The sequence below is a fragment of the Solenopsis invicta genome, chromosome 12 (genome assembly GCF_016802725.1).
Source record: "Solenopsis invicta isolate M01_SB chromosome 12, UNIL_Sinv_3.0, whole genome shotgun sequence".
NCBI lineage: Eukaryota > Metazoa > Arthropoda > Insecta > Hymenoptera > Formicidae > Solenopsis > Solenopsis invicta.
This window is the reverse complement of record NC_052675.1, coordinates 17,928,064-17,952,771: the sequence shown is the minus strand read 5'-3', so window position 1 is coordinate 17,952,771 and position 24,708 is coordinate 17,928,064. Positions and strand designations below refer to the sequence as shown.

Sequence of the window (24,708 nt, the reverse complement as noted above, 5' to 3'; positions counted from 1 at the left end):
AATATAAGGAAATACTTCGTTTGAAAGCGTCTTTTATATGTTTTCGTGATATATCAGTTACAAGAAAATAATATGGCACAATATTAATCGGCTCGTTACGCGCGTGCTCCACATCGTTGTTAACGCCCCGGAGTATTTTAAAAAGGCAAGGGGAAGAAACATTGAACATGATAAGAGTCAAAATCTGAAATCATACGCAGCCGTGTTGTAAAATCTATGCGATAAATAACTAGCTAATCGTGGGTGGAATGTTGCGTCTTATACATAAATACAAAAGGGACGATTCCGTTCCCAGTGAGGTACGGCGAAACACAGTCTTCTTTGGATATGACGTCGCGCCCAACCGGAGCCCGCGCACACACGTCTCGTAAAAAATACTATACCTCTTACGCTTCGGTCGTATCACTTCGTTCTGCGTGCGATCCGCTGCTTCGTTGTGTCGGACACACGAAAGCCACATAAGCTAGTGCGACAATAGAAAGTATCTCGTTTCGAAAGGAAGCGTGACGATTAAGTTTCAAGTTGAATAGGAGGTGCCGTACAATTTCACAACCACGAATCTATCTATCAAGAAAGATTTGATGGAAGACCAAATCTGCAAACTTCCTCAAACGAGTTAGCGATAATATCGCTCGTAAATTACGCGCCTCGGGTGAAATTTTGAAAATTAACTGTGAAAATGTTTTCTCACTTGTTTGCGCCATTAAAGCTTGTACTTGTAACAGAAAAACTGTTAACGATAGTTAGGAAACAATTTATGGCCCTCAGTTTGAAAAGCTTGTTCTCGATGAGCAACTATTCTCAAACCGCATCACAGTTGCATAGCGTGACGTACAGAACAATTTTAAAATGCTGAAAATACGATCGTCTTTTTAAGAAATTGCACGAATGATTATAATACGTAACTATTAAGTACTATCAATAGTATTAAAAGCGGCTTTACCAATGATGATCGACAGACAGCCGTACGACTTTTAAGTACATAAAAACATGGCAAATTAATCATTAATTTACACTTGGTATTATAATTTACCACTAACTTCCTATAGAGCGCTTCGTTCGATTAAGAAATCATTCAGGAATTATTTCTGCGCGATATAATTTGAATCGCGACTTATTCAACTCCACGGAGTTGATATTTGTTTTCTTACAAATTGCAAATTTTTATTTATCCATCACATTATTATGTCATCGTTGTTCCTCGCAATTCTCGCAGATTGCCACAAACAATGGCGCTCTCGTATCACGCAAATCATTCGCTTCCAATTGTTCGCACACAAATTTCTCTCATACTCCCTCGTTAAATAAATAATCCTCTCTTTCTCGCATAATTTGCGATCGACAATTGTTCCCTCAATCAGGTTACATTTATTTCCTTTCATTCATCGCCTGTCCGTTCCAAGACAACGAAAGCTCGTCGAGACTCAGAAAACTCATGTTTTCTCAGTTTTGGTTTGTTTTTCTCATTTGTCAAGTGTACAACGTGAGATTTACGTAGATCAGTTCGTCACGTTATTGTCGTTCTTGTCGTCGTCTACGCTCCCAAATACCAAAAGGTCCTCCGTCTCCGTCGACTTCTTCCCTTGCATATCGATATATGACTGGGGACGTTCGTTGGAAGGCGTTCTTAGGTCGTTCTCGCTGTTACTGGCCACGCTCACATTCCTCAGCTTTATCGGGCTTTCATAATGATTGGCGTTCAAGCTCGCAGGTCGTTCGTTCACGTAAGGCGACTTCATGGGCTCCTCGGGGAAGGACGCTATGGACGGCTGCCAGAGCGCCTGCAGCTTATCCACTTTGTCGCACTTAGTGACAGGCTCGGAAGATATCCGGCCGAGGTAGTTGACAGTGTCCGTCTTTAGAGTTCCGTTGGCAATCCCGTTGTCCACCTGATCGTTACTAGAACCTGCGAAAGATTTCACGACAACTTTAAGATAATTCGATATTCGCGTATTATCCGAAATCGTTAAACGAGCGTTGATTGAATTACAAGGTTTAAAGCAGTGAGTTTGGAAATAATTTAAAAATATCAGGATTTAGGAATTTTTCTCACTTCTGGATTATTAAAAATAGTAACAACGATAACTATCACATTTGTAGAGGGCGATGCTTCAAATTGATTAATTTTACTTACCATTGTCGTCGTCCAAGACTTGCAGAGACGCAAAGTAGGCTTGATTATGGACGGTTCGTGGATTAAGATCGAGATACTCTACACCATCCTCCAGCATGCGTTCCCAATGGCTGGTTAGTTCCTTGAACGACGGCCGCATACTGGGCTCTTGATGCCAGCACGACACCATTAACTTGTATCTGACAAAATATCACTCGTTACAATCGAAACGAAGATGTTTCCTCAGAAAAGTTATAAAAGATAGGAAATGGACTTTGTAGCACTCTGTCATTTTTCCGCCTGCGCGCGAAAGAGAGAATGCAGTTTTACGGCGAGCTTTATGACGCGCTGAAATAGTTAACCTACTTTTAACTACTGGCGCTTTTCCAAGGGCACAGCTTCGCCAATAGTTTAATTGAAAAGAGTTCGCGTCACGTTCGAAGATTCAGTTATTTCTGTTTATCAGATACTACTTCATATTACACGTTTTATTACTGTGTCATTAATTTAGTAATACATTTATATACGCAGCATATGTACTGAGGTTGACTTCGTAGTATAGCGATCTAATCTCCACAGAAGATGGATGTTTCACATGTGATATGAAGTCACGCTATTATAATCATGAACTCCCCGTGATAATTACGCACGAGTCCCTCGTAATTATGAATATCGTATAAGTTACGATTACAGCTCTACGTCCTTTGATTTTATCAACGTTGGTTACTCAGCTGAGTTAACTTTCAATTAGAACTGCGGAAAACGCTGAGTTTCAAAGAAAGTAAATTATAATTTTCTAAAAAAGATAATTAGGAAGAATGTAGGTGGAAGTAGGAGAAGAGCGAGAAAGAAAATATTAATAAAGAATAATTTTCATATACAAAGAAAAAATAGTAATCGTTCCGTTGAAGGCAAAAGCGACCTTTATGTGAAAAAAATAATCGTAAAAAGCAAATTTGGTTTAATAAGCGATTAGTAAACGAATAATAATAAATGAGACTAAACTTCTAAAGTAGTTTTAAGATTGATGATCCTTAAGATTAATGAACTTTAGCCGCTCTTCGCTAATCTGACGAAGTTGAGGCGATTGTTAGCCACTTACAACTGATGCGAGCAATTAGTTGGCTTCTCCATACGGTAACCGGCCTTCAGCAGATTGTAGAGATTATGCACGTCCACTCCAGGATACGGGGAGGCTCCTAACGTGACCAACTCCCACAGGAGAACGCCAAAGCTCCAAACGTCCGATTTGCTGGTGTACACATGGTCGGCCAGGGATTCCGGTGCCATCCATTTTACCGGCACTGCGGGCACGAACCGTAAAACCTTGGCTAACGCGAAGTAACAGTCGGGCTCGCACGAGTCATTAAAGCTGTTTTTCTCGCGAATCCGTTCGAAAGAGTTACGATCGGATTACTCCGTCGTGGTTGAATTAGGACCATTTACGTTGCTATTAAGCTTGCGACTCGTATCATTGCATTTTTCAACGCTGATTTACGATACTTTTCGTCTAATAATTTAGATTTGTAGTAAGATAAGTTTGTAAAATATTTATATAACGTTTTCGTATGTACTACTGCATTTGTAAGCAGCGTTTGCATTATCGAATGCTGATCTAAATAATGACTCAAGATATATGGCAATAATTTGCGCTTCATTGAAAGAACAGGTAATCCGCAAGTTTCGAACTGGAGTACAGATTATTAATTAGTGGATTGATCTTACCTCGTCCCTTGCTTCGTTTCAAATACGCATCGTCCTCATATACATCGCGAGTTAGACCAAAGTCCGAGATCTTGCAAACCTTCCCGGTTGCAAGCAAAACATTTCTCGCCGCAAGATCCCGATGCACCAACTGCAGCGCGAAGGAAACTTTGATTAATTGCTAATGACTTGACCAAGTTGAGATGAAATATTTCACCACTTTCGTGTTGCTCCCCCAAAAGGAATTGTGGAGAAAATTGCAATCGCGTGCTCTTAAATTTCATTAACTAATTTACAACAAAAGTCAATTTAAAGATTTTCTCTATCTCTCTCTCTTTTTTCTCTCTTTCTGTTATCGCTTTAGAGTTCTATTGTACACTGTAAACATTTTTTGTGTAAATATTTCATAATTAATAAGTTTAGTAAAATTTAGAAACGGAATTCTAGATAATTTTACGGATACTTTGACATGTATTATCGTACCTTAATATCGGCAAGATACGCCATCCCTTTACTTATTTGCCAGGCGAACGAGAGAATATCGCGCGGCGTTATAGTATAGTTCAATGCATTATCGCTACACTCCTCGCTGACGTTGATCGGCGAAGTGGAAAGCAGAGACGTCGGTGCGGGTATCCTGCACTCCGACTCCAAGTGCCGGCTGCGCCTCAGATAGTTACTGAAATTTCGCGTGAATTTATCCTATAAACCGCGAGCATTAGCCGGGAAATTGGTGGTCAATATAATCCGTCCATTCGGCGTGCCTGGGAAACTTGGATTGCCAGGACGACGATGGATCCCCCGGCATGTGCATCGCATTCGGGGGGAAAAATTTAATTACCGAGAGCAACTGGTTTCGCAAAGGTTGTTGTCCCTCATGACGGTAGCGGAATTCCACGCGGCGGAATTCCGCATCGCGGCGAATTCCCGGAGTTATTTCCGCGTTTGTAAGTCGGTCGCGTTCGCTGCGAGATGTCGTTCATTTAGTCATGTATATGGGGAGCATTGTTGGCATAAATAGAGGATAAAAACTGCTCGACTTTTTGATGTTATCTCTCTCTCGGCTATAACGAGACAATGAACATACTGTGAATACCAAGCATTAATATCCGGCCGCTACTTATTTATTTTTTTTCACGCTTAAACAATAGAGAAAATTTTCCCGCTAACTTTTTAATAAATTTGTTTAAGTTTCTTCTATCTATCACATTTATTCATAATATTTTATATAAATTATGTATAATTTTGTATTGATTACATTTTTTAACTAGAAAATTTGTAAATATAAAAAATGGCGGAATGTAAATACACATTCTCTAATCTAATCTCGGTAAGATGCGTGTTATTCATCGCACGAAGAAAATAAGATAGAGTTTTTTTTTATCTGCACGTAAAAGTTAAAGCCATGATTTCGACAGGCGTGACGCACGAATATCCCATCGATTCGCTTTCAGGCAACGTAGCAGGACTTTTATCGATAAGCCCAGAAGCTCGTGAAACGGAAGGGTCATAAATAGCGTCAGGACAGCGACGGTCGAATATATCACGGGCGCGCACTTACCGTAAGGAGCCGAATTCGGCGAATTCGATGATGAGGTAGACGGGCGCTCCCGGCGGTGTCGTGCAAGCACCTAGCAGCCGAATCACGTTCGGATGTTGCGCCTCCTTCAGCAGCTGGTATTCAGACAGCAGATCCGCCAGTTCGGAGGCACACGCGTCCTCCTTCAGGGTCTTCACCGCGACGGTCGTAGGGCCGGAAATTCCGCCGATGTTCATGGCCTTGGCGCGCAAAACGCGCCCGAACTCGCCCTCGCCCAGCACCTGCTCGATCTTCAGGAGCGATCGTGGAAATTCCCACTTTGGGTCCGGCTGAAATTCCACACGAAAATCCGCAAGTTAGAAACGCTCGCGATCAATTTCACATTTCACCACGAACTCATTTCGATTCACAGATTCTAATTTCTTCTTTTAGAGCCGTTGAGAAATTTCTAGTCGTTGACAAACTAATATTTCAACGTTATCTTTGGGCGCTTATACTCGTTCATAAGTTGACCGATTTATATTTACGTGACGCTAGTTTCTTATCTTGTTTCAATTAGTCTTATTTTAATTCCCGTTTGTTTTCCTCGCAAACGTGTGTAGAACAATTCCAGAGTTCATGAACGGAGATCTTGAAGATGGGGAATGCGTGTATACCGATTAATAAATCCTTTCGAGCTTGTTACGATAAGAGCTCTACTACCTCTAATCCGGAGCTACGCCTCGCTGGAACATGTTTCCAGGTTCGTGTTAGACGATATCTGTTCGGTATTACTTCGCACGAATTGCTTTGTAAAGGACACGAGCGGATACCCAATTAAACGACGGTTCAAGAATGATAATAGGATCACGTAGCTAATGAGAAATACCTCCGCGAATTAGTAGGCACTCTGAATTATTCTAGTATTAGAGTTACTAAGACTTTCGCTATAAAATTCCGGATTAGGCATGACCCGCGCCCATTAATTACAGGGATTAGTCTTAACGTAAACGCGACACAAATCGTTAAATCTAGAAATCATAGTCTAGAAACTTTAGCGAAATAAATATTTTTTTTACGTTCTACTTTATTTTAGAAAGAAATCGATCGCAGGAAACTTTTCTCTTGACAGCGTAATAGAACTTTTTTTGAAACAGAATGTTACCGGATTCTTAGACGTATAAATTTTGTAACGTGTCAATTCCGTGACTTTCAAAATAATATTCTGTGTTATTCTTGAGAATTTTCTTCGAAGAATTGGTATCTACTTTTACTGAAGTGATGAAAGCTCATGAAGAACATGTTGTAAAACGATATGACTTTAGTGCATTTTTGGCCTGTTCAATTTAACAAATTTCAAGCGAGATTATTGAGTGCATCACGTTTGTCGTAAACAAGAAGCTAATGTGATCAGCGCTCGTCTAAGCTGCGAGTGAGCAATTTAGCGGACGCAGCTGCGTAGAGTCTATTTTGAACCAGAGAATTAATTATTAACTGAAGCAGATTAATTTGCTCGCCGATCAAAGTCGTATTACAAAATCACGCTATTCTAAAGTTTGATAACGAAATTTGTGTGACGTAAAGGTGCTCGCGATGAATTCGCGTGTACGCCATGCACGAAAAGGTTTACCCCGTAAGCCCACTGTTCACTGAGCCGCACACGCCACTGTTGGAGCCGATCCGACTTCGTTTCGACTTTATTGAATAAAAGTGACTTTATCTCACTAGTGTCGCTTGAAGAACACGCCTCGCAAAGAATAGAAATACCGTGAATTCTTCCCACCTACATTTCGCGGCTTTAGTTGTCTTTTTTCCATCGATATTTTTATCTTTCATTCGATTGTGGATGCTTCGAGGAGCGGAATGCGCTTGCATCTTCTCTCTCTCTCTCTCTCTCTCTCTCTCTGTTTCTTTTTTGCTTGAAGAAGAACAGAAGAAACTTTTACGTAATAAATATTATTTTATTAACTCGAAATTTAAAGGTTGCAAGAAAATAAATTGAATTACGCGTCTAAACGTTATATTTCATTATATTTTATTTTTTACGAGATATGTGTGCTCCGCATTCCTTCATTTGCATATTTCTAGCTGCTGCTGGTATTTGAAGGAGATGCAGCGAAATGCATTCATATTCTGCTTTAAGGGAAGAGAGAAAGAATTCAGATGAAAAGTTCTTTCTTATTAACCATTTTTTTTCTTATAAAATAAAAGGAATCCGCGTAAAGTAAAAGATTCTGTATTTGAAGAGGACGGTTTCTGCGTGAAAAATTCTGGCGACCCTCATAATCTCGAGCATCGCTAATTAGGCCAAACAATTTTGGGAATTGTGCCGAGATGCGGGAGACGCCGAGTCGAACTTAATTTCCTTGTAACTCTCGGAGCAAACACGAGTGGTGCTAAAAAGTTTCTCTAAATCGTGAGGTGTGTACGTTAGCACGTTAGATAAGAGTCCTTTGCATATTTCGTTCAAGGCAAATTACAGGCCCTCTACGTGCCACGGACGGTATTCAGGATCGAAAAGCGCGCAGCGAAACACGCGACCGTTCGAGATATCGGAAAGCAACGATGCGAAGAATGACAAGATGAGAGACCATCGGCTTTTACGTCTGAGAAAATAATAAAATGCCGATGAATCTCTTTTTTCGTACGATCCTTGATATAATCTGTATAAATTTCGCAAAGTGTCGCCGGATTCACGAGTCGACGATCAAATTGATATATCGATCATGATTTTTTGGAACGTTCGATGTGACGAGATTCTTTAATAATTTTTGAAAAAAGATTGATATAATTTTATCGACGCTTTACATCTATAGATGTATATATATCGATTTGAAGATATAAATATCGACCAATTATTAGTTGATATCTGGTAGATATCATATTCATGTCGAGTCAACATATGGAGATGTAGTTGATTCAAGTTTGGTATGATTCAGTAAGTTGAATGATGTTCGTTGACATTTACATATTATTTTCCAGATATCGTGATAAAATTTTCAAAATATCGAATTAATTATTAATCTGTATACGATCTAAACTTTACTTCAATTGATATTCACCAGATTCCTCATCGCCTTGTGAACCTGGGTCGAAAAAGACATCCCGAGGCTCTTAGAAGACTTTTCAAAATTTCAGATTAAATCTTAAATTGAAGCAATCTTGATTTCTTACTGCCTCATCAGTAGTCAGCTGGAGCGCCGCATCCTTCCAAGAGGATGCGGCATCCAGGAGCAATTCTCTTAAGAATACGCAACGACTGTTTTGCGGAAATGCGTCTTCCGCGATTTAACCGCGTGTTTCTAAGAGATGGGCGATCGAGCGCGAGCAACGGTATTACTAAACGAATATCCCAAACGAACTTGAAGACTACGGAGCTTGACCGAGTTTCTGTGGCGCGTTTAGATTCCAGGAACCAGTCCCCTCGAAGTCTCGCGCTCCTCCGTGCGGAAAGCTGAGGGAGCTTACGCGCTTTAGCACGGTGCTTGCGGGATTACATGGATGCACGCTAACACGCGAGCACGCACGTACAAAAGGTATCACGTGCAGAAGGCGACCGCACGGAGAGGTCTGCAAATCGTGTTGCGCAGTTGCAGGCACAGATGTGTCGAAAGAGGGCGATTTTTATGAGTCTTCCTCTCCTCGCGAGAAATTATTAAAGAAATAAATGAAAGTGAGAAATTTATTTCTTCGCGATAATATTTTCTTTCACACGGAACTTTTTGATAGAAGTAGGAGCTGTGATCGCTCCATTCGCGCATTGACATCGAGCAAACTGCTCAGTTTTATTAAATTTTATACGAGACTAAAGACTCAGGAAAAAAAAAAATTAATAAAAGAAATGCAAAAGAGAAACTTTTCTCTTGAATTTATATGTGGAAAGAATTTGATATATGACCCTTTCGTTTTATTTCATTTTTAGCGTGGTTCTTCCTTCATTGCAGACGTAACACACGTACACAAATGCATACAAATGTGCATCTCATAGACAAATTTAGAAAAAAGTGAAATATATTTTAACATTAATAAAATATAAGATATTCAACACTTCATATATATATTAAACGATAATTTTGATTTTAATAAAGCTCGTTAAGTTATATTCGAAAACCTACTTGTAAATAGATTTGCAAAATTAATTTCAGCTCGGAAGACAAGGCACTATAATCTGAATATAAGCGGCTTACAGAATAATTTTATTACTATTCAAGAACTATTAAATAACGCCTTTTTTATTTCACATTATTCACTGAAAAGTCTGCCGCGGCTAGATAACACCGGCGTTAAAGTAATAAGAAAGTTTCTGCAACTTTGCAGACTCTGTATCTTAGACAACGTCTATTCAAGGCTAATATATCGAGGATCAAAACTGTTACAACTTTAGTGAATTCAATTTTTGTAAACATAAAAGTATAGGCATCTATCTGTTGTATCAATTGTCATGCTTTTATCGTCACAAATAAACATTATTTGATTACTTTTCGCAAACATAAGGACTTTTAATGACATGAAAATTATATTAATTTAAATTTAAAATTTTTTAGTATAAGAATGAGGTGAGCCAATAATTTTCAGGTTTATCTAATTCTTATGCTAAATTTTTGCATTTCTAACGTGGAGAGCTATTTTGAACGAGGTGATATGCATAGGTGATTTCTTACCGGACATGTCTTCGGTAACAATAAGTGACGATTCGCCGCCGTGAACGTATCCAGACCGATCAGGAGACCATCGCCACGATCGATGTAGTCGGACGGCAAAATACCAATACCATTTGCCGCATCGTCCACCCTGTGTTTGCATTCCCGTCGAGCGCCCTTCGCCGCCATCCTGGAACGCAGAGCATCGCGATGCGGAAGACGAACTATGTTGGCTCATGAAGCTATTTTGGTTTGTGGAGTGAAATAGGGTAATTGGCGTTGAGCTGACTATGTCATTATCAATTATGGCAGTGTAAATTACTTTAACTTTCTATACGATAGTAATTATCACGAGACCGTATAATTATGGTACGATTTCTCCTTAATAAAACAGTGAAGAATTAAAAGAGTTATTAAAGTAAATATTTTATCACGACATAAAACATGTTTAATTTTTTCTGTTGTTCCAATCGAACGATTTTAAGTTGCATTAATGCAGCTTAGCGGAAGTTAGTCTATTGTGGTCACTATAGTTATTTGGAGAGAGAAATTCTGGCAGACATTGACCCAAATTTGAAAGTTTAGATAGCTTGCAGGCTTGCGAGTTTGAATTGCATATACAAGGAATGCTAGCACCCGTAATACCTCTCAGCAATTTGACAGAAATTTATTGGCAGGAGTTGATGTCAAGTTTTCAAACACCTTCAATTTTAGTTCCTTTTAATTTTAAATTGTAATCGAAATAATTATAAAAACGCGTACTGAAAAAGAACCGGCTAGAATACGTTTAAAATTCACAGAAGGAATAGTAAGCAAAGGTAACCAATTGCAAGCTACGAGAGTTAAAAAAAAAAACGTGCTATCGCAACGTGCATATCCTTAAAACTTTTGCAATTCCACTCTTTGCGAGGAACTTTCGACTTTACTTCTGGACAAGTTAAACAAATATATTCTTTCTTTTCGTGAAAAATTCTTTCGATTTGTATTCCTGCTATGAATTCTTTGATATGTGCCAGAAAGTTATAAAATTTGAAAATATATTTAGTTACATATATATTACACGAAGAAAGATATAAGATAAATTTATATCTCAGATAATTTTAGACGATAAATTTGTGCTATCGGCGCATTACTTCTACGACGTTTTGACACTCTGTATTTCTGTGCTTAATAAATATGCATTAAGTTTTACAATTTTATATTTTTGTTTTATATCCATGTTTTCTTTATATAACATCGTAAAGTTCGACGTTAAATAAACCATGTTCAAATCCCAGTTGCCACAAGCTTTACAATGCCCTTAATTCCTTGTAAACATAAGATTCAAGCCGATAAGCTTTGCACAAGCCACTGGTCCAGAAGCGATTTACAAAATCCTTTTAAGACTCACGTAGACCAAAAGATTTCTAATAAGATATTGTCACGTTCCACTATCTAACGTGATAATATTTTGTTTTTTCAAACAAGCTTTAATATCGCTTAATTTTTTCATTATTTTAATTTTAATCGAACAACAAGTCTATAATAAATAAGTAATAATAAAATATAAATATAAATAAATTCATTATTTGCATATTACTCTTACATAACCTTTTTAACATGTATTATTTACATTTATTTATATTTATATATACTAGTATTTGTTTATGCAAGAAAAAGCATGTCAGGAATGATGTGTTTCTGAAGAAGTTTTGCATAAAAACTTTTTTTATAATGTTATTACATAAAATTGCAATGAAGATAATTTTATCAGCTCATAAGTAATTTTTTTGGTTTCTTACCTATATCTCCACATAACGAATGACCCCACAATCACGATCAATACAAACAGACTAGCCCCAATAACACCCATCATGCACGTGGGGCCACACGGTCCACTGGACGCTGCGGAAGCGTAAAGGACAAAGGTTAATAATGTTTAATAGAGTGACAAACAAGCTATTTGATGTAACATCGCAATATTAAAAAGAATAAATCATGTAAATTTCTCTAACAACCAATAGACGTCAAAATGAATTGAAATACGTCGTTGTATTTCATTGAAATATTTTACGTTTCAAAACTTCCAATATTCAATTTCCTAGAAATAATTACACTTACGCTCAAACTGTCAATGATATTTATGTAATTTAATATTGTTTAGTACTCGTGATTTATATGGAAAAGAAAATGCCATGGCAGACCTTTACGCGCACCCGACACGACAATGTCATTTCGATTACGTAATTTTCCTCTGGCCTCCCTTGTCGTTCCGGACACGTCATTTCCTACTTGCAAAAAGGAGTTGATCCCACAGGTGCACTGCAGTAGATCGTCGCAGATGCAAGTGTGCAGGCCGCTTTTTATGCCGCGGCCGTCGCTGTTCATGTGAGCGAAATGAGCGTCAGCTAAAAACGCGAATACAACCACTCTCAGATCGATCAAATGCCTCTCGCGGACGAGTATAGTAATCCTTCTTCAATAGCCCTTAAAGCCCTTTCGACGAGACGTTACTGCGACAACGCAAAACCCTTTTAAATGGAAAAGCTTTTGAACACGAAAGAAACCGAAGGGGAGTATCTAGAGTGTAAAGACTAAAGTCTGAAACACTTTGTGTCTTTGTATTTTTTCTACGTGCATCTAGAATCTTCAATATCGTTTCAGAAATTTAGAACTTTAGAGATTCTGAATTTTAAGGGCCCTTGAGGAAGAAATTTTATCTTTTTTTTAACGCTATAATTGGCATAAATAAATTGTTACGTTATTTTTTTACGATATTAACAATATAATGAAAGTGATTTCCCACGTGCCGGTGTTGTGACATTTTAGCACGGCCGGCTTTACTATACTAATTCGGTCGGCGAAACAATGCATGCGACTCACATTCGGTGGTGCAGTCCTGCGGACACATGTGCGGAACGCTGCGCTCCAGTTCGTCGCATTCGTTATCCGGACAGTACGATAGATTCGGAGAACAGGTGGAATAATATTCCGACATTTGAGTAGCGTTGTTGCTCCTCCAAACGCATCGACCGTTAAAACTGCCCTTACTGTATGAATTCATTATTAAAGCCTTCTTATGATTACGCGTAATAACTAAAAGTGGTTCGCGTAAAGTATTACAAGCTATTTTCTCTAGAATTACTAGGGAAAACTTCCGTTATGCAGATCATGCTATATTAAACGATAAGGAAATGATTTCGAGTCATTTATTCTTAGCCGTAAATTATCTTATTATAAATTTATAATAAATTTAGCCTTAAATCGATTCGACTGAAATAAAAATTAATAATACTTTAAAGAGTACCCTTAATTAGATAAAATCTGTGCATTTAATTTGAAGATGAAAGTTAATTAAGAAGAACGGATAATACAAAATACAAAATATAAATATAAAATGAAAAATTGTGATAATGGATTAAATAATAGTAGATAATTTTTTAATAAGCATCGTTTGTAAACAGTTTTAATAATTAGCAATACTTTGTTCGATTATAATATTAATATGTCTTGTTTTTAAACGTTTTTTAATAATGCATTTATATTGTTTAAGATAATATTAGATTGGCACCTTTTAATTCAGAAAAATTTTTTTCATTTTATATTTATATTTTGTATTTTGTATTATCCGTTCTTCTTAATTAACTTTCATCTTCAAATTAAATGCACAGATTTTATCTAATTAAGGGTACTCTTTAAAGTATTATTAATTTTTATTTCAGTCGAATTAAAATGCGAAGAAAGAGCGATAATTGTTACTTTTTATAACGAAGCAGATAAAAGAAGTAAAGGATAGAAAAAGTAAACTATTAACATCTTTCACCTTATCACATCAGAAAACGATAATCGTCATGAGGGACACAGAAAGCGAGTCAAGTGGAACCTAATGGAGGAGCCATAAACTTGGACGCGCTACTATCCGAAATAGTCGTTACGATGAAATTGTGCCTCGTGGCGATGTGACATTCTTCCGGGGAAAAGAACGAAAGTAATGACCCAGTCTCCCCATTTATTTCATTGTACAAAATCATCGTCAATTCCGAGACACAATGATAGTGAGGGTTTGATAACAAAATAGATTTTGCTTGGTATAAAAGGTCGCCATCGGTCAATAGTATTTTTCAAATAATAGCAGTATGAAAGTTGTATTTATAATTGTATTTATTATTTGACAACTTGTTAGTTTGTAACGACCTAAATAAGATTCGCATTTTTTCTCGAGCAATGTAAACGTGTTTAAATTTTATATAAAATGCTGATTTGAATATATAGAGGTATTTTGAAAATTCTTGATACGTAGAAACTGGAGTTATGCGCAATTTTCCAGCGGTACAATTATAAAGTAAGATATGCAACATTTGGGGAATGCAAGCACTCTGTGGAATGCGCTTCTGTTGTTAAACTCTCTAGTAATGATTTATATCGCTCGGAAATTAAAGGAGACATTCGTGCCTCGTAAAATAAAAAACTCTTAATAAAAGTCCTACAGATGTGATCTTTCATGACAAATGACAAATAAATAAATCATCGTAGTTGTAATAATAATTAATATCATAGAGCATATTAATTGTTTCTTTGTCTCACATAGTCACGATGTAATCACTTTAATATTGAGTATTACTATATTCATAAAAGAAAATTATTAATTATTTTGAAAGTTTATTAAAAAGATATTGGCTCTTTAAACGAAATTCTTGCTAAGGCTTCTTGTATAATAGCATTTATCGTTCAAGAAAATTGTAATTGTTCAAAAAGACTCATTCAGTGTGAAGGAAAATAGATGGTACACACCTGAAAACTCCGCTACCAATTCCACAGGACTTTTCACACATCTCACGAGATAATGCGAACGCGCATGAGTACATTTCGTCTGAAGCCGATCCGCACGTGACGATCTTCGATTGCGACACATCAACCAGATTCACTCGCAGCGTCTTGGTCGTCGCGGTACCATCTGCTCCGATCCATTTTAATTTCAGTCTGTGGTGAACAAATCGATATACCTTATTATGTTCGCGTGACAAGAAGAATCGCTCTGGGCAGAGCGAAGTGCCAATACTCATCGATCCAGTATGATGAAGACGCTAATCTTCTCGAGACACTAATAATCTTATCATTTTTCGCGTTTATAATTTTTACATTTAATTAAATAAATTTAAAAAAAATTCTGACAACAAATATATTTTTATTTAAAGCGATACAAACATAATATGTGCATTAAAAAATTTTTTTAATCTCATTTTTTTAGCAAAAAATATCTGAAAGATATAAGTATCTTTAGTTTAAATATTTACATATCTGATAAAGAATACGAATGTATTATATATATATATACCTATGTATATAATATACATTCGTATTCTTTATCAGATATGTAAATATTTAAACTAAAGATACTTATATCTTTCAGATATTTTTTGCTAAAAAAATGAGATTAAAAAAATTTTTTAAGCTTTTTGTCTATGAATATATGACATATATATATATATATATATATATATATATATATATATATATATATATATATATATTTATATATATTGTGCGAGAAATGAGTCGTTTAAGTTGCGCTCGTGCCTGACTGAGTATCTGAATATCTATCGACATTTGTTTCGAAAGATATAATACGTTTCAATAGTATAGCAATTTTAGTGAACAATTATTGTAATGTTCGAATATAGAAAATCGATCGATGAAAGAGGATTTCATTTATGTTATACAGAAGCGTCTACGGAACACTAATAGCATTTCGGTCTTTCTATACATATGGCTATCTGACTACTGGAAATAGTTCATTCTTGCACGACATCGAGCATTTATAAGAGACAGACGGACTTACTGAACGTTGCTGGGCTCGGATCGTAGCTTAGTTTCATTGGACACGTAAACGATGCCGTCCCGTTGGGTGACGTTGAAGGCACTCGAGCCGTTCAGGACGAAAGCTATTGACGGATGCGGCTTCACACTAGGCTTCGCCACGCGTAGATATCTGGGCGAAATCCGGGCTATCTTCGCATTCGTCGGATATGAAAATATCGGGACAGCTGACGGCACTGCGGTTGTTAAAGCTTGGTGTACCGGTCCCGAAAGAGTTATAGTGATATTCAACTAAACAGAAGAAAATACGAATTATTGTTGATCCTATCGAAGTGAAATTTTAAGAGGAAAAAATTATGCACTTATTATATTATTCTTATCCATGCGTTATAACCATTTTTGTTTTTTATTAAGAGTTATTACGTTTCTAATTAAATTGTCTTTATTATTATATCATTCTTTATCAAACAGCTTATATGATGCTATTATACAAGTATTGATTTTTTGAGACGTTCTTTTAATGATGTAAAAATACTCTTGTATAGTTGGAAGCTTTTCTTGTAGTAGAAGCTTACATAATGATTAATGATGCGAGAAGATTGGCTTGCTCATATAGTATCTCAAAAAAGGACGAGAAGAAATGCTTTGAATTGCTTTGAATACCCCCCCATTTTATTCCTATCAATGTGATTTTATCTATATAATTTTTTTATACAACATTTTTTATATTCATTACTTTTTAAAATGCTGATTAAATAATTTTTTTACAATATTATAAACCGCAATTATTTTAAAAACACCTAAAAAATTATTTTAATGATGTTTAAGGCATGCGATAAATTGTTACATAAAAAAAAAGATTGGGAAGCTTTGCCATGACTAGAAAAGATTTCGAAAGAACTCAAACGATGTTTTACCGTGTAAGATCGATATTAAAGACCACCGCAGGTGCGATTGCTACGTGACGCTCTTTATTAGAATTTATCGTCCACATTTCTTGGTATTTCCAGAGAATGGTTATAGCAGGAAAAGTCCTCGACTCTCAAACGCATAATAATATTTTTTTAAACCGCGCGGAGAAATTGCCGATAAATCCTTAGCAGTTCGTTTACTATTTGATAGTATGATCACGTCATTTTTCTCCACAGATAGAAAAAGATTTTTTAAATATTAAAATATATTAAATTTTTGATTTTAAGATATAAATATAAAAAAATAGGGCAAAATTTTGCTGAATGCACGTCGGTTGTGTAAATCATATCTCATTAATATTTTACATTTTTACTTAATAGAAGCAACATTTAGTGATGAAAATATAAAATTAATGAAAAGTGAGTAATATAGATAAAAATTTAATAGATTACAATGTTGTGAATGTTAACAACACTTTAAAAAATCAAATATAATTGATGTTGATCATTTTACATAGTTGATAATAAAATAATTATGCAACATTATTCTGAATTTTCATATTTTCATAAAAGAAGATTTATCAGAGAATATTTTACATTCATTGTATATGCATACTTGCAATTATTATAAAGATTAAATGGATATATTTATAAAATTTAACAAGTTAGCTAAACCAACATAAATTTAATTACAATAAATAATATTAATGTAAAATAACTAATAATTGATATGAGTGAAAATATATATCAATTGCTGAAATAAATTCTAACTAGTTTTATTTCAACGTCCTTGTATTTCATTTATTTTTTAAATTATTAACATTTTATTTCTTTGTTGGATAAATTATTAATGAAATAAAAGTATTAGTTAATAGTTATTAATATTTTTTATAATTTTAATTTATAAATTCAATATTTTTAAAGGCGATAGATTATTTATTTTAGAAGACTCAAGTGCGATTTAAGCTTGAACAACGTGAAAACAGCTTTCCCTACATTGCGATTTTTTGTTTAAGAAGAAATAGGGATGAGAGAAAGCTCAGTTACGTGTGTTTCCTATATGTGTATTTGATGGAAATGATTTAAAGGATGCGTATCCATGAAAATCGACATTCAACTGCAGGAACGTTAGAATATCGCGTTTCGCGAGGAAAGCTATGATTACCCAAGAGGATCGCCGCCGATACTTCAGAGACGGCCTGATTTAAGGGTCACGGGATATATATCAAGAGCAGGTCGTCGAGGTCGCTTGGATATCGGCGTCGAGATTTATTTTCTCGCGTGGTTTCAATTTAAGCAGCTAATCGTGCGCGGCGCGGATGATATAGGGTATCCATTAAAGGTGCACGATGAGCGCGGCTCGAATTAGAACGAATACCATTCGATTATTATCGCTTTCACATACCGTTCTACAATTATTATCCTCTTTCCAATTACATATTCAGGATAATGTATGCTCCGCATGTGTGACACTACCGCGCGAGCGGAATTTAACAATATCTATAGTAATGATATAAATATTTGATAAATTTTGCTTTGGCACATCTTAATTATTAACAAGCCGAAAAGAGATTTCTTGATGAAACTATCGATTTAAAATGAAAAAATGAATGCAATTTTCTCTTAATATTGAACGTTCATATTTTTCAAGTAAAAATTTATTTAGTGTAAATTTGAAAAATAAGATTCTCGTTTTGGATATGATACAATTAATTTGCATATTAAATAATTTTATAATTAAATTTATTATGTCAAAAAGTTAAAAACATTTCTGGTACATTGTGCAATTTTGAATTTATCAAATTTCAAGGAGATTTAAGCTGTTTTGCTTGACATTATTGTCTCGTTTCTGTATGAAATCGACTACAATTCTAGCGGGAGTGAATAATTAAACATTCTCATCATGAAAATGCTTGGCAAAATATTTGAAAATTGCGCTCTACGCGGAACAATGCATCTGTTCGTGCATATTGCGCTTTGTCTCGCATTTCCCGAAGCTTCTTTGCGAATTTCATCACACCGAGCGGTCAGTCAGATTGTCTCGATCGAACAAATGTTTTTTTTCCGGGGACGGAAAAATTTCCGGAAAATACGTTCATTCGTTTATCAGGAAACAGCTCGGGGTGTCGCGTTAATGACAATCGTATTATTCGAAACGAAGCTCGGCAATAAGTGACTTTACACCCACACGTCAATTTCAGACGGCGGACGCGGGTATTTAATCCGCGATTAGCCGCCTCCACGAAATCAATGCCGCACCCTTAAGGAACCTCTAACAAGGCGAGATTTCACCACCTAATTGTTTAATGGCCTCCGATTATACGGCGAAGCGAGGATTAACGGATGCAAGGCATATGGCTAATGGCCATTAATGAGTCCTTATCTTCCGACTTTCTCGATACAAACTCGAATCGATATCGTTTCGTGCCAACCGGGAGTGAACTCGACAGAAAGGAAATTTGCGTTTAAAGGATGGAGTTTGCATTTATGAAAAAATGAATATGCCTTTGAAAGAGAGTGCATCGAAAATAATTTAGTTTCGAAAAATTAACAAGGAAGAGATTATCAATTTTTTATCTGAAATAAAAAAGAGAGCGCTCTGGCTCTCTAAACGGGGATTAAAGTTATTTAATTATATACAAATTTTTAGTGTTGCGATTTTATCTCGCTGCACGCGGTAATCGGACTCAAACTTCGGCAGTCGTTACGTGATCATCGGAGAGATTTGTACTTGATGTAAATGAGTGGGAATAATCTTTCATGGATGAAAGTTCTATACATTTCACTGTGGAGTACGATTATAGATCCAACTCTGAGATATCACGGGGGCGTCTTGGTCTTCTCGTATATTAAACCAGACTCTCCGCGAGTTATGAGATCAGTATGGTGCACTTTCGCCTCGAGTTTTGCCAGTGGCGTTCACAAATGACACACGGCGGTGAGATATCGGGGGACCTCCGCCGATATTGCGAAATTTATCGGTGCGAACTTTTTTAATCGAATAACAGATTCCCAGCGCGGCACGCTGCGCGGCGTGTGCCCTTCGTTTATTTCGATGAATGGCCGATACGTTACGAAGAGCTCTGATTTAATTCTCTGGTACAACAGTCAATTTTTTATAAATCGCCGTGTTTTATCAAATTCCGAGTTCTTTTTATTCTTTTTTTTTTGTAAATTTGAGTATTATAACACGATTTGTTTTATTTTATAACAATTGTCTTGTATTAGTTTAACTTTGTAATCTTTAAACCTGTTTTAACTGTTTGAATACGCGCGAAGAAATAAATCAAAAGTCCTTCTAAGCCTCTAAGATATGAGACGAGAGAAATTATAGACACAGAGCACTTTGCAGCGTTTCGATCTTTAAAGTGCATTGGGGAAAGTTAAGAAACTAGGCTTTTACTCTGCCACATGCGACCATGCTCGGAATCGGCTCTTAAATTACTTGGCCACTGTCCTTTGACACATTGCAAATGGAGCGAGTGTTTCAAGTAGCTTGCCAATGAGTGTCGGTGACGTAGAATCAATACCGACTCACCAAATTCGGCTCGTATCCCGCGAGGAGCGACTCATCCGTGACCTGGAGGACTACGCGATACGGTGATTTCGGCAGCAGCGTTCTGTTGGCGACGATCCCTGGAAAACACGCGCGAGCTACTGATTACGAAATTACGCGGGGGATGCGCGCAAACATTTGTCAAATGAAATGAAACATGAAATGAAATGCGAAATGAGGGCGGCGCTCGGACGAGTGCTCGATATTTACTGGGAAAAATGCCGGTGGAAGGTACTTGATCCGGGCGCGTGTGGTGCTCGATCGGCAGAATATTGTAAGTCATGCTTAACGCGTTGGAGATATCGCCAAGCAGACGTACGCTGTACTGGTTGGTGGTCACCGCATCCGCATCCTTCACGACCAAAAGATTGGGGTCTACCAATTCAGAATCCTGTAACATTAAAAAAATAGATTTCCTAATTTACTGTAAAGTTCTCATCTACCAATCTAGAATATGAGGATAAATATTTTTTTTCATGATGTTTCACATTAAGAATGTGGATTTCGTATTGTAACAATTGTATATTTTTAAATTAATATCTACATAATTGGTATTTATCACTTTTATATGTAAACAATTTATTATTTCAATGATTTTTTTTATTTCAATTGATTCATTCATTGTAATTACGATAATAGAACATTTTCGGTTCTTTTTAATACTCTTATAATATTTAGAAAAAATATGTGAAGCTATTTTCCAACGTGATTAATTTTTTTACAATCTGTAATAGCATCCAATTACTCCGTATCCAATACTAACTGTATTTTTAAGTATTTTCATTGCACTTAGCGAAACGACACGAGATTTTCGATTAACCAATCGAACTTCGCTCATTAAAGTCTCCAACTAGGTTCGTAGAAAGTCTTCAGGTATTTCGGTATTCGAACGGAACAATTGCTCCTCCATCGAAGTGAAATAAACAATAAAAAGTAACAGCTGAACGAAAGGAAAAAAGGTGTTTACCAAGGGTTGTGAAATGTGGAGAAGGAAAAAGAGGATTTGAGATGCGTTGGAGAGGGGCATCCCGAGAAGAGAGGTTTAATCAGGATCAATCCCAGAAGCTATTCCTCCCTCGTCCCTAGGTATGCTTCATCACTCTCGCATGTCTTTTGTGATACTCGTCGCATTTGGCATCCTTTTTATTATGCACGTCACGTTGGAAACAACGCGGTAATTACACGAACAATGAGCGCTTGATTAAGTCTCGTATCCGACGTGGTGGTGACGTTGTGGTTGGGAAATGTAATTCGTTTGCTGGAAAATGCTGTTTGCCGAATAAAATGCTCCCGAGGTAACAAACGTGTGAAAAGATAAAGACGTTTGAAGTTATTCACGCAAACAAATAAATAGTTATTCGACAATTTCTATTATTATTGTGTTGTTATAGAAAGGTAATTTACGTACGATATCTTGCACTATTCTTTTCAATTTTATATATTTATTTATAAATAAAAGCGTCATTTCAAGTTTGATTCAATGATAATTTAATTTTCTTTGAAACGGTAACAAATAGTGGATATTAGGTTCATAAAGTTAGATTAGAACAAGAACACAGAATAGGCGGGATTTCGATATAGATCAACGGCGCCCTTATGCTCCGATGACGATAAATTAGTGACTTTCCTTAATACTAGTTAATTGGTCCTAAGCTACTCAAACGACAACCACTAATTTAGAACATTGGCTCAATTTCGCGCTTTGATATTGTAAAGTTACCTTGGAGAAATCCTTAAGCGTTATAGCGATGGAAGTTTCTCTTTGCGCTATCGGAGGATTGTCGTCCTCATCCAGAACGTCGATGGTAAGGACTTCCGTTTGTACGTACTGCGTCCCCGTTTTCTCCCAAACAACGCATCTCACCTGGACCTTGACGTGAGGTCCAGGTCCCCCCGGAGGTCCGATAACGTCTCGGTCTAAGGACGCGTTTGCAAACAATTTACCGTCGTCTACGTGAAAATAGTCTGTTCCTGAAAAAAGAAAAAAAGAAAACTTATCTCATTGCCTTTATAATGACACGTTTCAAGTTCAATTTCAAGTGCAGTATATCATGTACATTATTCAAAAGTGGTCAGTAAAGCGCCTATAGCGTTAGCATAAGTTAACATAATCGTTCCAGAGGTTCCAGGAACAATAATGCGAGCGCCAAATTGATCAACTAATAAAAAAAATATTGTCTTAATGTTTGTTAACATTACAAAAAACTCTAATACATATCACGTTAATGTATTATTATTCAAGTAAATATATAAGCTATTACTTTCATATTCCGTCATTTTTCGATATTGATATCAAAATTTTTATTATTTTTGCAGTACTAACGCATTTACAAATAATATGTAATCGTAACAAAATATTTAAACTGGTTAGTATTTTAATATATGTATATATAAGTTATATACTGATATCTATGTATGTTGTTTCGCGGTTTTGTATAAAAGTTTAATGTTTATATCCCACTATTGTTAGATTAAGCTCTTTCCGTCCTAAAAAAATTGCATTTGAAATATGGCGCTTGCAACATTTTACCGGTAGCCACTTCCATTGTATTCAGCTGCCGAAAAATAAAATTTAAACCGTTGGTGAGGAAATTTGGGGCTTTGATATATGATTCAACACACACAAAGTGGGCCACAGCCGCCGCAGCGACCAGATTTCTGCTATTACGTATTATGTCGCTATAATAGTAACGACGTCTTCAGCAAATTTTAATGATGACGGTTTTGTGCTAATCTGACGGCAGCTTTAGCCTCGGCCGCCGCCACGAACAGTTGCGGCAGAATTTATTCGTATTTTACGTCGAATGACTCCAATCAATCACCGTTTCGCTGCTTTCCCGGCTTTGTCAGTGAAAAATGCTCGATCCTCCTTGATGGAGGATTTATCTCTCGTAAATATGAACCTGACGGTTCAACGAGGATCGCTGGTGCAACGATACGATAGTTATCGAGAACACTTCAATTAAAGAAAATAAGATCTCTAATATGCAAGAGGTATTAAGTTTCTGAATTCCTTAATTAATTAAATTAATTTTACGACACTTAAAATTCTTCGAAAATTTGTAAATTTGAAATATTTCTATTTGTAAATAAAGTAATCGAATGGAAATATACAAAATCGAATGCGAAAGCATTTGAAACTGAAAGGATTGAGATGTCACTGAAGATACTTGCCATTCAATAATTCATATCTGGTGACACGAAATTCGGGACACACGTAGCTGTATGCCTCCGGGCCGAACATGCCAATCATGTTGACTGGTTGATTCTCGTAAATCTTGTATCTCGACGTGTTCCAGAAGCACATGTTCTGCAACATGAGGAACTATGTGGACCAACGCCTCCGATAAAACATACATACATTCCTCGACGCATTAATCCGTTAATAGTCGTTTATCTTCTCGTATGACGAAGAGAGATTAAACGAAACAAGTTTCCACGATTATTTGCGATGTTTTTTTTCATATTCAGCGGATAATAAGTGGACTATTATTCAATTTTCTTATTATTTAAATCAGTTTCTTTTTTTTTATTTATGCGCATAATATGAATTTAAAATAACACCTGCGATGGATTAAACGAGTCACTCGCAAATATTCAGAAGAAAGTAGAAATTTATTACGACATTTTACCTGCACGAAATCTGCGCAATTGATTGTTTTTCCCGTCACCGGTACTGGCTGTACTTTTATTTCGAGCACCGCTTCTCCAAAATTCTTTTCCGTCGCTTTGATGATGACGTCGAGAGGACCTTACGACGTAAAAGATAGAAACTATTGTAGCTAAGATTACACTTTGTTTTTCTACAACATATGTGATAGATAAAAATTATCTTGGAAAATAAATGAATAAAAATGTACGTACCATTTCTCGGCAAGTTCCGCAGTATGACGTCGCTTTTATTTCCTAGGTAAATCAGAGACGGCTCTTCGCGCGGCATGAGGATCTGGTACTCCACATTTTGCGGCTTAGCGGAATCGTTCCGGAGGGTCCTAAGGCCGATTAATTTGACCTCGTTGAGCTCAGCCGAGTACGGGAACTTTAGAGTGAGATCCGATTGCGGGAAGTAAAGTCCTGAAACAAAAAGAAGAAAATACGTTTGCCCGTTTCTTATCGGGGGTAGTCTCTTTCGCCGCAATTTTTCCGGACAGAATTTTCAGATTGCTCCTTAGGCTGACTTATATCGGATATCGTTCCCGAAAGTTGTCACGCCCGGGAACAATGGGTTTCTCACTCGTAAATCCTACGCGAAATGAACTCAATGGCTCGCCGGAAGCGTAGGACGGTACGGCCGAATTTCGGGAAGCGCGTGGTAGTAATGGTACGTACACTACATAGCGGTGTACTAACTTCAGTTTCGACGATTTTGCTGACGATTTCGCGCACACGTCTCACAGTTACTTGATGTCCGGAAACGTCACGTACACCTTGCGGCTGTTTGCCGTCGTTGCTGCGTTAAAAGTTGACAG

At 36.7% G+C, this 24,708-nt stretch overlaps 1 protein-coding gene across 2 annotated transcripts in view; it reads right to left on the bottom strand.

The window, feature by feature from the left end:
- Window positions 1-15: 15 nt before the first annotated feature.
- LOC105196030 (proto-oncogene tyrosine-protein kinase receptor Ret) overlaps window positions 16-24,708 on the bottom strand; it is a 61,798-nt gene continuing 37,105 nt past the window's right edge. Inside the window, exons 3-20 of one of the 2 annotated variants that reach the window (XM_026133408.2) lie at window positions 24,104-24,313; window positions 23,872-23,990; window positions 23,414-23,549; window positions 21,960-22,210; window positions 20,450-20,630; window positions 20,222-20,319; window positions 15,795-16,063; window positions 14,747-14,935; window positions 12,839-13,005; window positions 12,160-12,363; window positions 11,758-11,860; window positions 9,998-10,166; window positions 5,379-5,686; window positions 4,301-4,496; window positions 3,839-3,968; window positions 3,216-3,417; window positions 2,135-2,313; window positions 16-1,906 (exon numbers count right to left, since the gene is read on the bottom strand). In XM_026133408.2, the coding sequence (XP_025989193.1) occupies window positions 1,500-1,906; window positions 2,135-2,313; window positions 3,216-3,417; window positions 3,839-3,968; window positions 4,301-4,496; window positions 5,379-5,686; window positions 9,998-10,166; window positions 11,758-11,860; window positions 12,160-12,363; window positions 12,839-13,005; window positions 14,747-14,935; window positions 15,795-16,063; window positions 20,222-20,319; window positions 20,450-20,630; window positions 21,960-22,210; window positions 23,414-23,549; window positions 23,872-23,990; window positions 24,104-24,313 (3,518 nt within the window). In that variant the 3' untranslated portion in view covers window positions 16-1,499. The remainder of the gene's footprint in view (window positions 1,907-2,134; window positions 2,314-3,215; window positions 3,418-3,838; window positions 3,969-4,300; window positions 4,497-5,378; window positions 5,687-9,997; window positions 10,167-11,757; window positions 11,861-12,159; window positions 12,364-12,838; window positions 13,006-14,746; window positions 14,936-15,794; window positions 16,064-20,221; window positions 20,320-20,449; window positions 20,631-21,959; window positions 22,211-23,413; window positions 23,550-23,871; window positions 23,991-24,103; window positions 24,314-24,708) is intronic. The other variant, XM_039456312.1, reaches the window with a different exon arrangement.